This window comes from Sugiyamaella lignohabitans, chromosome D (genome assembly GCF_001640025.1).
Source record: "Sugiyamaella lignohabitans strain CBS 10342 chromosome D, complete sequence".
In the NCBI taxonomy this organism is placed as follows: domain Eukaryota; kingdom Fungi; phylum Ascomycota; class Dipodascomycetes; order Dipodascales; family Trichomonascaceae; genus Sugiyamaella; species Sugiyamaella lignohabitans.
The window spans coordinates 228,786-243,689 of NC_031673.1; the positions used below are offsets into that span (position 1 = coordinate 228,786).

Sequence of the window (14,904 nt, forward strand, 5' to 3'; positions counted from 1 at the left end):
TGTATGCAGCCACGTTATTATGTCATGCCATGTCATCCATCTCCCGATACCGTTCTTGTCTCTTCTCATGTCGTGCCGCTATTGTTTATCTGATGAAGCGCCCCTGGAATGCACACGCGCGTCTGCGGCGCCCCTCCTGCAATCCTCTGACGCAGGGTCCTCAGACCCTGCCGCCCACCACTTCACCAACCCCGACTCTAAACCCCCAAACTCACCATCTCCCGGCTCGGAACTTCCCCTACCTTCCCCCCGAACCAAACGAACCGGTCACAGAACATACCTGGGTTTTATATAGACCCTAGATTGGATCTGTATACTATATGAGAGGGGTTGTGCCTCTGGCAGCTGGGCTCCGCCCAGACCCCGCTGCTCCTCTCGCTCCGCTCGAGTCGGCTCCTTCTGAGGTCCTGACGAACTCCTGCGAAGCAGGAGCAACCAGGGTCTGGGGCGGAGCCCCAGCCGCCGGAGGCAGGCCCACCACCGGTGAGGTGCAATGGGTTAGGTCGTGAAGTGCAGGTGAGAAGTTGAAGAGTGAAGCAGGGATCACGAGTCGGTGGACGACAAAACAGAGGAAATGTCGTTTTTGAAGCTGTTGATGAGAACCGGGCTGGTGGCATCGCCGGTGCCGACCGAGCTCGGGCTGGTCAATTTTAGAGAGCCCGCATTGGGGCTGGCAAATCTTCTTGTGAGATGCGACAAGGATCTCGGCGGGTTCAGCACCGCCGACCTGTCGGTCGTTGAATCTGATAGTACTAGTAATCATGCGTTCGGGAGGTTCAAGGGAGATTTGAGTTTAGACCTTCCGGCAGACAGACCCGATATCATTCGGTTAGGATATGCCATGTTCCGGACCAAAGACATTGAACCGAAACTGTTCGGCCTGGCGTCCTCGGAGTACTGGAACTGGGAACCATATAACCAGATGGTATTACGAGTACGAGGAGACCGTCGTAAATATTTCATTAACGTGCAAGCCGAATCTGCGTACCCCACTGATCTATATCAACACCGACTGTTTCTCAAGACTCCCGGCCAGTGGGAAGAAGTGACGGTCCCACTGGGAAACTTCATCCTCACCAACGGAGGAATCATCCAACAACAACAGGCCATGGAACTGTCACAAGTCAAGTCCGTCGGCATTGGTCTCATCGACCGCCAGTACGGCCCGTACCAACTCGACATCGACTGGATCAAGGTGGTCACCGGCGACGGTCCCCTCAAACCGGCCAAACCCACCAAACCGTCGTCCGCCGACCTCACTCCCGGCAAACGACTCTCTATCGACGACTAACGACTCCTTTCTTGTAAATATAACGAACTTTCTTTGACTGGCAGCTGCCTCCGGCGGCTGGGGCTCCGCCCCAGACCCCGCTGCTCCTCTCGCTACGCTCGAGTCGGCTCCGTCTGGGATCCCCACCAACTCCTGCGAAGCAGGAGCAACCAGGGTCTGGGGCGGAGCCCCAGCCGCCGGAGGCAGGGTGGAGTGAGGTGTCATTAGTGATTAGATTAGAAGTCTATGAGGATGTTTTCGATGCGGAAGCCCTGGAAGAGGACGGTGTTGTTGACCATTTGGATGAGGCGGGCGTCGTTGCCACTGAGGTCAAGGTTGTGCACGAGGAGGACATCTTTGACGTCGATGTCGTCGACCGCGGTGATGACGAAGGTCGAGTTTGGTCCGACGAAGTTCTCCTTTCGTTCCAGACGCACTCGTTTGCCGTATAAATCGAGTGCCACCACCAGATGCTGGCCTTTGAGTGAAGGGTGGCCGTGGTTGTATCCGACAGAATATGGGGTTTTTGATGCTTCTCCAGACGGCACAGCAAACAAGATCTCGACTTGACTGGATACGGCCGCTCGACACGTGCTTTGAGAATCGACGAAATTAGTGTGGAATTCGGGCACGAGTTCAATCGCATCTGGCCGGTCGGGATGGTTGGTAGTGATCCAGTCGGGTTTGGTGTAGTCGTAGAAGTTGTCCAGTGTATAGAACCCGTTCCACGAGGCAATTGATGATTGTAAAAATGGTCCAGAGTTAGTCGTGTCCCAGACTGTACATTGTGGTTCTGGCTTGACTGGCCGGATTTTGTAGCTGGCTAGCTGTTCTCGTTTCCTGTTTTGCCAGATATCGCGAATCCGTTGAAACATCACACTCGGGCGTATACTGCAGTCTTCGTCGTCGTTATACGACTCGTCGTGAGTGGTGAACAGATCCAGCTCGTATCTGGGGATTTCAAGGACTTCGAGGTTATCAGCGATTTTGGATGCTAGTTCTGGGAATCGTTCGACTGACGAATACTCTAGGACTGACTCATCGTACCATAGAGGATGTGCTTCTGTCGAATAAACATAGTTGGAAAACTCCTTGTTCAGGATGTTCTCTTCGTCAAACAGCACATATAAATACTTGACAGTCTCGGATAGGAAGAAACTCTCCATGCGGTCAGACAGTTCTCCTGTTCGTACATCCTGCGTTCCAGCGACTCCACATGCTACTTTATTGATTCGTTGTAAATCTCGCAATGTCGATGCTCCTACTTGCAAATAGAATGGATCTTTGGTTGCCTGGTACAGGTAATAATTGGACTCGATAAATTCTGGTCGTAGTGGATACCATTCCAACACAACAGAGTCTATAGCGTCGTGTATTCCAGTACTCCATCGCTCAGGAATCCCTCCATACGTATTCCAAAGCTTATAATATACAAGATGATTTTTAATGGCGCTGGTCAGATCTCCTGCCAGTACTTGAAGACCAGGGAAAAACGCTCCTAATGCATCGATCCACGAGGTGATGTAGATTCCTGTGGAAAAATTGACATTGTGGAACATCCACCCGTCAAAGCTGTATTTCTTCAGTGCTTCATACGCTGTTTCAAATACTTCGAAAAACGACTTGTCTCCAAATAAAACATAATATTTTAGAGCGTACTCATAAAACGAGTCGACTCCAGCACCCACTCCCGTAATAACGCTCTGCCAATTGCCGGAAACTGCATCAATAGTGATCCCGACGAGATTAGTGGACGCCCTTCGAGCCCACAGCTGGAAAAACGCTCTTCTAGCAGCTTTTTCAAACCGAGGGTCGCCTGTTAGTCGCGATAACAGCGAGAATTCAAGAAGCATGCTTCCAGCACCTGAAGTACAGGTTTCTGTAATGAGTTTGCTCTGTCCGGGTAGAGGTACGACCCCTTCTTGCAAATGGACTCTTGGGTGAGGAATACCCGATACAGTATCAAAAGCAGGTAATAATCGTTCACCCAGATCATACGCCAGTCCCAGAAGATGGCCATTGTACTCGGATTCATTAATGCGATGTCCTAATCTCGGGATCGTGGCATATAAATGAGCAGACAGCAGTCCACCCATACCTCTAATAGTCGTCTCGAACACCTGAACTGTCGACGACACATTAAAACTGACGTATTTTTCCACATCTGCCACGTACTGTACAAACAGATCATCGTCTCCCATGATTGCAAACATATCCAGACTGTCAACCAAGGTCACTGAATATCCACCTAACACATCGTTCAACCCCATGTTCATAGGGTCGTCCAGATCAGCGCTCTGACCCGAACATGACAGCGGCATCAGCTCGTCTTCTGGGAACGCAATGTCCATATAATTCGTCCATCCATGATAAAACAGATCTCGCACCTCACTTTTCAAACTATCTAAACTTTCTCTCGAGAACTCGTTCGAGAAACTCGGATTCACTGCCCGGGCTTCACCTGCCTCTACCCCTCCTAACGCACCTATCCCACCCACCACACTCACAGCAGCCACCACAGCACTGCTCCTCAGTCCAAACAACCCAGTTCTCATACCATTCGACTCTTAATTCTCCACCTCTATTCAGTCCCCTGACTTGTCCCTTTCCAGCTGACAAACTCCCCAGATCAATTTCCATGCGCCGCATGCACCACGTGCGGCGCAATCTCCAGGGTCCAGTTGGGGGGTTGGGTCGGCCTCCGGCGGCTGGGGCTCCGCCCCAGACCCCGTGGCTCCTGCTTCGCAGGAGATTGCTAGGACCGTGGGGGCTGTAATCGAGCGGGTGTGTGGTTGGGGGTGGTGGTAGACCGAAAAATGCGGTTCGGTTGGAAATAACTGGTGGGATTGGCCAAAATCGGTGTCAATTGCGCTCGTACGGACCACAATTCACTACTACCAGGCCAAAATTCCAAGAGAAAATAGCCCACTGGCACCCCCCAGTAACGACTCGAGCGCAGCGAGAGGAGCCACGGGGTCTGGGGCGGAGCCCCAGCCGCCGGAGGCACCAGCCCCGTCACCCCAGCGTCATCCTGTGTCAGAATATGGTCATGTCGCTTGCTGAAGGCGATTTGGGTCTGGTAAGGGATCGGCGGATTGTTACTAGATTGGGGTATAAATAAATAGTCTGTTTGTTACATATGCACCAGTGTTATTGCATGGTACATGAGTTATCGCTCGATAAGCAGCGGTATAAAAGGCAGCAGGAGTCAGCTAGCAACTTTAGATTTGTAACCATATTTTGTGTCGTGTTTTTTGCATCAGAAATTATAATGTCAGCGATTATTGATCACCCATCTGTCGATGTCCAACCTCTTCACCAGCAGCAGCTGGCCGATGATTCTAAGGATCTCAAGACTATAGTTCACCAGAAAAAACTCCTGTCGTAAGTGACTCTCACCAGTCAGTCAGAAAATCCCAGTTAGATGAGGTGGCTATTTTTATTTTTTATATGCTAACACAATACCAGTAAGACGATGTTCAGCTCGCCCACTGATAACGTCTTCTCGCCATGCTCGAAGAAGCTGCAACTGCAGAAACAGAAGTATCTCAACCGGTAAGTACACGCACACCCTGCAGTCTCGCAACCTTGCAACCTCACAAGCTCGCCGGTACTCTATTCACTATCAATGTCATAGTCCAGTACAACCACCCACCACAGTCTGTACGCTCAGTCTTCATAACAAGAAATATGTTACTAACAAACTACAGACTAAAGCCGTCAAAAATGTCCTCCTTCACCTCCTCCAGCGAAGTCTCACCCGAGAACTGATTAGATCCAGCTCTTCAGCTGTGAGGGTCATTTGGCTGACTATCGGGTCACATCTCGAGAATATTTATTATCGTCTGATTATTATCTACGGCATCTCTGTCGTTATACCACCGGACTCCCCGTCCGGCCGTTTCTTTTTCCTTCAAGGTTTATTTTACTTTTCTTTAGTGTTTTGGTTGTTTAATAGTATGGGTTATCTGAGATCTCTTATCAGGTGGAATTTGCCGATCTGTTTACTTAACGCTGCAGGGTCAGGGCCTGCCTCCGGCGGCTGGGGCGCTGCCCCAGACCCCGTTGTGCTCGCTTCGCGAGCGCTTTAAACTTCGGGATCCGATATTTATACAGCTCACGAGGCTCGCACACGCCCGACTCGAGCGAAGCGAGAGGAGCAGCGGGGTCTGGGGCGGAGCCCCAGCCGCCGGAGGCATGGACCCTGAAAACAGGGTTAGGAGCCCGGTGAAAAAGCGTGACCGGCAATTTCCTAAAGAGGAAATATGGACATGGGGAGGACAGTTCCCAAAGAGGAAATAGTGGAAGAGTGAGTGACCGACTCACAAGCTGGATGCGGGACCTGGAATATCCAAGAGAAACTCTCAGTAAAAGGGTTTGTACATACTTCTGTGATTGATTCCATCAACTCTCTTTAGAAAAGTTCGACCAGAGAATAAATAAAAATGGCTAGAGGACCGTAAGTTCGCACGCGATATGGACAAGGACATCAGTAATTGAACGATAAATCGAACCGGGAGTGAACTGAACGGGATTGTGTTGTGTATTCGGCAATGGCTCTGGTACTTCGATGAAGCTATTCGACAACTGACGACGACTTGAATTGTAATGAAAAAACGATGTCATACTTCCCTTCACAGGTTATGAGATGGATACAGGATTGCGATTACAATAGTTTTGTTCGAGTCTGATTGTTTCTTTGAATTTAGATTGTATTTGCTGGCGTGAAAAATTTCAGTTGCCCAACAAGCAGTAGCACCACTAGCTATTTATATTATCATCATTGCAAACAAGAGTATAATAGAACGAGAAATGTGATGAGAAACAATGTCGTTGCGAGTTCAGTATCGGTAAATGAAAATATTTTCGAGCATTCAAAAATTTTCAGAAAAAATTTTGCAACTGATAAGCAAAGTTCGTACCTACAACTTATTACATCAAGACATATATAATACGTTCATATTCACACCCGATTTATCTTTCCATTTGTCCAGTTCAAAATAATAGAACACCAAACTAACTCCTCCCTAGAAAGAAGCATTTGAAGCGTTTGGCAGCTCCATCCCACTGGATGTTGGACAAATTGTCCGGCACCTACGCCCCCAGACCATCTGCTGGTCCCCACAAGCTCAGAGAGTCTCTTCCTCTCATTGTTTTCCTTAGAAACAGACTCAAGTACGCCCTTAACGGACGTGAGGTCAAGGCCATTCTCATGCAAAGACTTGTCAAGGTCGACGGTAAGGTCAGAACCGACCACACCTTCCCCTCTGGCTTCATGGATGTCATTTCTCTTGAGAAGACTGGCGAGCACTTCCGTCTTGTCTACGACGTCAAGGGTCGTTTTGCCATCCACCGTATCACTGACGAGGAGGCTCAATACAAGCTTGGCAAGGTCAAGAGAGTCCAACTCGGAAAGAAGGGAATTCCTTACCTCGTTACACACGACGGCCGTACCATCCGTTACCCCGACCCCGAGATCAAGGTCAACGACACTGTCAAGATTGACCTCACCACTGGCAAGATCTCCTCTTTCGTCAAGTTCGAGAACGGTAACGTTGTCATGATCACTGGTGGTCGTAACTTGGGACGTGTTGGTGTCATTACTCACCGTGAGCGTCACGAGGGTGGTTTCGATCTTGTTCACATCAAGGATTCCCTTGACAACTCTTTCGTCACCCGTCTCTCCAACGTTTTCGTCATTGGTGAGGGCAACAAGCCCCTCATCTCCTTGCCCAAGGGTAAAGGTATCAAGCTTTCTATTGCTGAGGAGAGAGACAGACGTCGTGCTCAAGCTTAAATTGCTAATGACCCTTTGAAAACGGAAACGAGATAAAACTAAAAAGCCCCCCATCCCCCCTACATTTATTATAAAAACTCGACAACTCACCCGTAGTTACATTGTTCATTATTTTCTGACTCGGTATATAAATGTAGCTTCGTAATGTATAGTGTTTGACTGACTTATCTCTGCCTCCGGCGGCTGGGGCTCCGCCCCAGACCCCGTGGCTCCTCTCGCTCCGCTCGAGTCGGGCGTCCCCCGCTCGATTTTCTATGACACTCGAAGCCCGACTCGAGCATAGCAAAAGGAGCCACGGGGTCTGGGGCAGAGCCCCAGTCGCCGGAGGCAGTTGACTAAATACAAAATTATGACATTAGCTATGTAGCCGAACCTGACGAGACCCCCTAGCACCGACTCGAGCGAAGCGAGAGGAGCCACGGGGTCTGGGGCGGAGCCCCAGCCGCCGGAGGCAGAGCCCGCAGAGATTAAACGATGCAGGAGGTGCCGGTTTCGAGTCCGAGGAGAAACTCGGGCAGGAGAGAGATAACGGAGTTGCCGCCGTAGTAGACGATGTTGTTGGCGTACTGGTCTTGGCGGAGGGTTTTGAGGGCGTGGACGATGAAGGGTTTCATGAAATCATAGAAGATGAGGTCGACGTGGGTGGTGGTACGGTCGATGTTGTCCGAGGCCTGGATGACGTTGGGGATGTCGTAAAAGGGCCAGGGGTTGTGTGGAGTGTCGTCGCCGTCGCTGCCTAGGTCGTCGTGGGTGACGTATCCGTCAGTGAGCTTTTGTCGATGCTGTTGTTGTTGTTGTTCAGACGAGAAAACAAGCTGTTCGTCGTAGTTATGACGATGTTGAGAAGATGAGAGATTGTTTCGAGACCCGCGACCCCGTTGTTCGGGAGGTCCTAATTCAGTGAAATCGAGCTCTTCGAAGTCAGTGGCATGCTCGTTGGTCGAGAGAATAGACCCTTCTTGGTTTAAGAGAGGCAGGATCTGTCGTGCTATCTTGATAGGCATAGAAGGTATGTATATCCACTCGTTTCTGAACGGTGCGACAATATATCCAGTGTCTACAGTGAAAGGACCCCGGAAAAGGTCAAATCGAAGGGCACCTGTGTTGAGGAGAATGAATCGAGGATGGTCGTCACGAGACGGTTCTACTACTCCCGAAAGCAGGGGAAGCACCTCCTCTTCTAGTAGAGTGAACAAACTGTCGGGTCCAGGGTACTTGGCCCGTGTAGTGTAGTACGTTTGAGGTACACAGCAGATGATATCAGTCAGGTTCAGCTGTTCACGGAACTGGATGATTGACTGTGTTGTAGCATTTCCTTCAGCTGTATAGAACTCATTTAATGATTTCTCAGCATGGGTTGACAGTGATCTCACGTTGAAATCAATGTACCTTCTTGTGAACGTAGGACCAGATGAAACAGAATCTTCAAATCCAGATCCAAATCCAGATTCAGAACTTTCTTGTTCATTCTGTTTATTGGTTTTATCCAGCTGGCTGCTGTGGACCGTCTGTTGTACATTTGCTTCACTGCTTAGATTGACACTAGCAAATCCAATGGTCTCTAAAAACCGACCACTTTCAAGTCCTACAGCATAATCATCGTATATCCTGTAATCTCGGATATGGGTATGACCGCCAAGGGCCTGAATCGGCATCTTGGGCCATACCGATCGGATCTCTTTAACTACAGCATCAAATTCGTCAAAATAACGAACTGGAGCATGACCTGTCAAAACAACTAAATCCAGATTCGGGGTGCGAATGACCTCTTGAAACCAGTCCTCTTTAATCACATCCTGGACTTTATTGACTCTGCTATTATAGTCATTGCCCTTGAAATTGAACAAGAATCCAAGTGCAAGTACAGTCAGATTCTGGTTTTTGGTTTGAAACAGTCTATATCTCTGTCCCATAGGTAACCATTCGCCAGTACCAGTCTCATCGAGCACATCGATATTACTGCTAATATACTTCTCCCCATAATAGGGTCTCATTGTATGGTACTCCTGACTCGTGACTTCTGACTTGTACAGTTCATGATTACCAATTGCAACAATATCAATATCGGCTTTTCTAAATATCTGTTGTGAAATCTCGCCATCTGGATACGTGGCATCACTCAATCCATTACCATCATGACGGTCTCCAGTATCAACCACGATCAAATCAACGCCCTTCTCATCAGCCAACTCTCTCATATGCTGCAAAAACGAGATATAATCACCCCAATTCGCCGAGAAATCCGGCTCCGACAGGTGTCCAGGAAGCCATCCATGAGTATCTGTCGTGTGTACAAAGTTCACATGACCCCAACTCAGCGGTCTAATTCCCTCCTCGCTCTCTGTGGTGCCGTCTCCCTTGACACCCCCGGCCAACGACCCTCCTAACAAACCAAATCCCACCACAAAACCCAATCCCAACCTTCCCCATGCACTCCACCCACCAGAACACCTGAATCTAACCTTCATATTTCACTTGCTCGCTCTCCTTCTTCCGGTTCAAACTCTCCAACCGGACCTCGAGCTATAAAACTACAAAGGTATCTCCCGATCTCCCCTATCACCCCCTTATCTTTAGATAACAAAACCGGCCACTTATCTACCTGCATACCGCTAGGATACTCTCAGGGGGGTGCACCTGCCTCCGGCGGCTGGGGCTCCGCCCCAGACCCCGCTGCTCCTCTCGCTACGCTCGAGTCGTTTTCGCCGACGGTCCCAACCATCTCCTGCGAAGCAGGAGCCACGGGGTCTGGGGCGGAGCCCCAGCCGCCGGAGGCACACCACCCCATCTCCCCGAGGTATCACGTGACGCGCGGCTGGAGGTGCAATGGGGAAAAGCTGATTGGATGGTGAAGGTCAGGAAATTTCACGTCAAGCGACAGAGAGCATACAAGTCTTGAAGGGCAGATAGGACCACGCACACAGAGCAGTCATGTCAGGAGAATCGAGGCCCACTAATATCAAGTACCCTACACTGGCGGGAGCCCGTTTGTTTCCCGAGTTCCAACCTCGAGACACCATTGCAGTCACGTCGAAGGCGGCGGTGCTGTCGACGCTGTTTGGATTCAACATCGCCCTGATCAAGGGCAATTTGGGTCCTTACCGATCAGTTTTCGGCGGTATTCGAGCCAATGCTCGTCACGTCTGGGTTTTCGGTAAGTTTGCGAGTTGATTCGACGTTCTCGCGAGTTCTGGGTGTCATGAACGGGGTGGATATTAGAATCACGAATCTGGCCAGCAACAGTCGATACAGAAAAAACTGGCTGGCTACGACAAAGAAGTGGTCGAATCTACAGATATCTTTCAATGAGACGAGACAGGAAAACCACTGAAAGAGACAACTAACACGAAGTAGGAGCTGTTGGAACTGCATACACATTTGTCGAGGCTGTGACAGCCAACCTCCGCGGCAAAGAGTCACCGCTGAACTCATTCGTTGGCGGAGCTGCTGCTGGCGGTATCATTGGCTCTCTCTGTAAGTACCCCCTCACTCAGAACCTTCTCAAGTGACAGGATCGCGAACACATTATTCATCGCGCATCCAAACCCTCCCACAGGTCCCTCTCCACCTCCAGGGTCCCAGCCAACTCCTGCGAAGCAGGAGCCACGGGGTCTGGGGCGGAGCCCCAGCCGCCGGAGGCACCTCCCCCACCCCACAAAAACTAACAGAGCCACAGTTGGCAACGTGCCCAAAGTGTTTGCCGGAGCGTTCATCGTGGGCTCGATTCTGGCCACCGCCGAGTGGTCAGGTGGTATCAGCGGTCTGGGCCGTGAACAGTCGATTGCCGGCAGTTCGTCCGAAGTCGTGCAAATCGACGAGTCCAACCGCCAGGGATTCTGGGACGTCGTCCACAGACGTCCTCTCTCACAGACCGTCGAACAGCTCGGCGACCTCGCCAAACCCTTGCGATAACCGCCTCACCACCACCATCCACCCCGACAACCGAGCATTCTCCCCATTTATTTTTTATTTGCAATAAAAAAGTAATAACACTTTTTCTCCGGGAGGGGGTGCTGCCTCCGGCGGCTGGGGCTCCGCCCCAGACCCCGCTGCTCCTCTCGCTGCGCTCGAGTCGGTTTCGTCGACGGTCCCAGCCATCTCCTGCGAAGCAGGAGCCACGGGGTCTGGGGCAGAGCCCAGGGTCCCCTGTGTGGACCCTGATCGGCGGGCGACAGCCGCGTGTAATTTATTCATGCAGCAGCAGCAGCTGGAGAGGATATGGATTCTCGTGAACTGCGATTGATCGTTCGTTGGTGGTGAAAAGTAAAAAATTATAAAAGAGAATGATTTCGCGGTTTCGGGGCGGTTCCGCGACGACAGGTTTCGTCAGGGGCCTGAAGACCGCCACCAGTTATAAATCGTCGGTGGCTGTGGCTTCGCGTCCCGTGAAGAGTCCAGCGGCGACTAGGGCCATGGCTCCTGCTGCGACTGTCAGATCGGGCTCGGGTTACTCGTCTGCTCGCAAATCGCCAGCTGCTGGGTCGGGATCGTCTTCTTCGGCTCGATACGCTACAGCAGCCACATCGCGAAGCACCAGAACTGCTACTTCGCGTACAAAGACGGCTGCTGCTGCTCCAGCTGCTACTTCAGCTCCTGCTATAGATCCAGCCATTTTTGAAGGTTCGTCAGTTGGTCCTTCTTCTGGAACCATTCATTCTTCTAAAAAGAGCTCGTCTGCTACACCAGCTGAGCCATTGGCTTCAAACACCATTGACAGCAGCGGTAGTGCCTCATCTGCTCCTCCAACATTTGCCAGTTCTCCTACTTCTACTACCAGTTCAGCTGCCAATTCAGCAGCTACTCGAAACAGTTCTCCTCATATCGATTTGGCAGCCACGAATTCATGGACAGAGTTTGACGACTCTCCAGTCGACGAAGGGGTCGAGAACGGCGAGAACTGGACTCGAAGTTTCCGGGGTCTGGGGTCTGAACCGTTTGCCAGTCATGTCACTGATACTCTGTTAGCGGAGCTGAAACCAGAAGAGATTGAAATCACTCCTGACGGGCTGTTATTTCTTCCCGAAATCAGGTATCGTCGAGTTCTGAACCGAGCTTTTGGACCTGGTGGATGGGGACTTGCACCTCGATCCAAGACACTTGTGACCGCGAAATCCGTCAGTCGTGAGTACGCACTCATCTGCCACGGCCGTCTGGTGGCCATTGCCCGAGGAGAACAGGACTATTTCGACCCCAATGGCATCACCACCGCCATGGAAGGATGTAAGTCCAACGCCATGATGCGGTGCTGTAAAGACCTCGGCATCGCCAGCGAGCTGTGGGATCCATTCTTCATCCGCGACTTCAAGACCAAATACTGCGAGCAAAAATACTTCGAAAAGAAGCGCCGAATGGTCTGGAAACGCAAAGACCGCGAATGGGAATACCCCTATAAATAGATCCGTTATTTATTCAATCCACTCCTCACTCTTTTCTGGGGCTTTTGCCTCCGGCGGCTGGGGCTCCGCCCCAGACCCCGTTGCTCCTGCTTCGCAGGAGATAGCTGGGACCGGAGACGACAACGACTCGAGCGTAGCGAGAGGAGCAGCGGGGTCTGAGGCGGAGCCCCAGCCGCTGGAGGCAGACGCACGGCTGACTCATGTCGTTAATATATATGGGGGTTCGTGAAGTTGACCCCCTGGAAAATAGTGTTGAGTTTGTTAAAAATGGTGAAGGTGACGGAGAAGGAGATTGTGGATATGGTGGTTTCCGAGATGGGGTTCGACCGCGAGTCGGCGGCCCAGATCGTCGATTACGCCATCAGTCTTCCCGATAGTTACCAGGTGACCCGGTTTCTCGAGGTATGTTCAGCGAAGTGGATCAGGTGAGATTCTATTGTGATTTTGTCGTTTGCTCTTCTGTTTTGGTTTTGTTGTTGATGGGATTAGAGAAACGTGTGAGGTTGATTGAGGGGTGGTCGAATTGAGGAGAGGATCAAGAGATATGCCAGGATCAGACTGGTACTAACTACCGGTTGCAGGACGTGCTGAGTATTGATGGGAGCCACATTGTCGTTCAGGATTGTATAACGTTATCCGATATAGGACAGAAACGAGTGGAGAAATCACAGAGAAAGGCCCAACGGAAATCGGATGTCAAGAAAGCTGCCGCCAAACGGGCAGAATCAGAAGCTCCCATGGTTTCTATCTCCGAGCAGATGGCACGTCCTCCAGCACCAGCTGCTCAAAGCACTGCTCAAGCAGGACCAGCGGTCCGTCAAAATACATTTGGTCAGGGTCCAGGACCCCAATTCAGGTTTTCTCAGGGTGTATGGGCTCACGAAGGGTCAAGTACCAGTGGTAAAAAGAACCGACCGCCACGAGCCCAGCAGAGCAGTTCTGGGTCCGGGACTGGGAAAGGAGGGTCGACTAAAGTGAAAGTCGATTCTCTGGCAGATATTGAAGCAGCTCTGAAAGAACTGGAAATGGGGAGTACTAATCACGAGGTGTGTGGATGTATGGCTACTCGACATCCGCTGCTTGAAATAGCGCCTAATTGCTTGAATTGTGGACGTATCATTTGCACAAAAGAAGGACTGGGCCCTTGCTGTTTTTGTGGGTCTCCTCTTATTAGTAATGAAGAACTGCTGGAAATTAATCGAGTTCTACAATTAGAAAAAGAACAACTTACAGCTGGCATGAGTAAGAAAGCTTTGAGACAAGCAGGAATTGATCCAGGAAAGGCACTTTCTGATATGGGACTTAAACCCAATAAAAATGAAAAATCGTTAGAAGATGCTCAGCGACGTTTGAATACACTTTTAGAATTCCAAGAGTCGAGTGCTCAACGAACCAAGATCATTGATCAAGTCAGTGATTTTGAAACCCCATTCCAGGGAGTTAATAAATGGGCGTCGCCAATTGAGCAGGCTCAACAATTAAAACGTCAGCAACATCAATTGCGGAAAATGCATGAACAACAGCTACAGAGATCAGGCAGAGGGAAAAAAGTCATTAGTATTGACTTGAAAGGCAATAAAGTGTATATGACGGAATCTGCAGAGCCTTTGGAAAGTGAGGGAGAAGAAGACGAATTAAGCGAAGGAGTTTCAACAGAAGCACAAACAAATTCAACCTCGGATAAAGACAAAAAGAAACCTCTCAACTCTTGGAACCCAAATTCATACGGAAAATCCTTCATTAAACCAGTGTACCGGCCAGTAGCCGGTTCGGGAAAACGGCAACCAAACAGCATCTTAAAGAAAATTGGCATTGATGAAATTACTGGATCACACAGCCGTCTCAACGCAGAGGACGACGAGACACGAGTGTTGGAAATGTAGTAAACCTGGGGGCAATCAATCTCAATCTTGTCACGAGCTCCATGCCGTCAAGACGGGCATTTATCTTATTTATGGTTTCAGCGGATGCTTGACAGTCGCATAATTTTTGCTTGAATATTTATCACGTGTAACGAAGCAGCTCCTATATATTATACATGAGTCTATCGTTTGTATATATATATAGCAGATGTGTTAAGGAGGACTCGGTGGTACTAGGTTATTAGAAGAGTGTCATGACCAAAGATGAGACTAGCAGTAGCGGTATTTCTCGCGACAATATCGGTGGTGCAAGTGACAGCCAACTTTCTAGTCCAGATCTCCAACAGTATCAGTTTGTTTAACTTTTTCCACCAGCATCCCAACATCCATGAGAAGGTGACGTCGACATATTCGTTTGGCACATTCCAAGGGTTCTCCGGCGACTTTGATCAAGGCCGACTGAGTCTCCTTCGCAAGAGTCTTCATGTAAGTACCTTAAATTACCGAGACCCCGACGTTCGACTCGAGCGAAGCGAGAGGAGCAATGGGGTCTGGGGCAACGCCCCAGCCGCCGGAGGC

At 50.2% G+C, this 14,904-nt stretch overlaps 6 protein-coding genes across 6 annotated transcripts; 4 read left to right on the top strand and 2 right to left on the bottom strand.

Annotated features, from left to right (window-relative positions):
* Positions 1 to 595: 595 nt before the first annotated feature.
* On the top strand, positions 596 to 1,291 carry AWJ20_4677 (uncharacterized protein; the record flags this gene model as incomplete). The annotated part of the gene is made up of 1 exon (XM_018881764.1): positions 596 to 1,291. One exon carries the CDS (start codon positions 596 to 598, stop codon positions 1,289 to 1,291), a length of 696 nt encoding a protein of 231 aa, XP_018736210.1.
* Positions 1,292 to 1,506: 215 nt separating this feature from the next.
* Positions 1,507 to 3,825, bottom strand: MNL1 (alpha-1,2-mannosidase MNL1; the record flags this gene model as incomplete). Its single annotated transcript, XM_018881765.1, has 1 exon — positions 1,507 to 3,825. One exon carries the CDS (start codon positions 3,823 to 3,825, stop codon positions 1,507 to 1,509), a length of 2,319 nt encoding a protein of 772 aa, XP_018736211.1.
* A 2,516-nt stretch (positions 3,826 to 6,341) lies between these two features.
* RPS4A (ribosomal 40S subunit protein S4A) lies at positions 6,342 to 7,067 on the top strand (the record flags this gene model as incomplete). The annotated part of the gene is made up of 1 exon (XM_018881766.1): positions 6,342 to 7,067. The coding sequence occupies one exon, from the start codon at positions 6,342 to 6,344 to the stop codon at positions 7,065 to 7,067; it is 726 nt and encodes a 241-aa protein (XP_018736212.1).
* A 467-nt stretch (positions 7,068 to 7,534) lies between these two features.
* Positions 7,535 to 9,535, bottom strand: AWJ20_4680 (uncharacterized protein; the record flags this gene model as incomplete). The annotated part of the gene is made up of 1 exon (XM_018881768.1): positions 7,535 to 9,535. One exon carries the CDS (start codon positions 9,533 to 9,535, stop codon positions 7,535 to 7,537), a length of 2,001 nt encoding a protein of 666 aa, XP_018736213.1.
* A 1,815-nt stretch (positions 9,536 to 11,350) lies between these two features.
* Positions 11,351 to 12,463, top strand: MGM101 (Mgm101p; the record flags this gene model as incomplete). The annotated part of the gene is made up of 1 exon (XM_018881769.1): positions 11,351 to 12,463. One exon carries the CDS (start codon positions 11,351 to 11,353, stop codon positions 12,461 to 12,463), a length of 1,113 nt encoding a protein of 370 aa, XP_018736214.1.
* Positions 12,464 to 13,200: 737 nt separating this feature from the next.
* On the top strand, positions 13,201 to 14,346 carry AWJ20_4682 (uncharacterized protein; the record flags this gene model as incomplete). The annotated part of the gene is made up of 1 exon (XM_018881770.1): positions 13,201 to 14,346. The coding sequence occupies one exon, from the start codon at positions 13,201 to 13,203 to the stop codon at positions 14,344 to 14,346; it is 1,146 nt and encodes a 381-aa protein (XP_018736215.1).
* Positions 14,347 to 14,904: the final 558 nt, after the last annotated feature.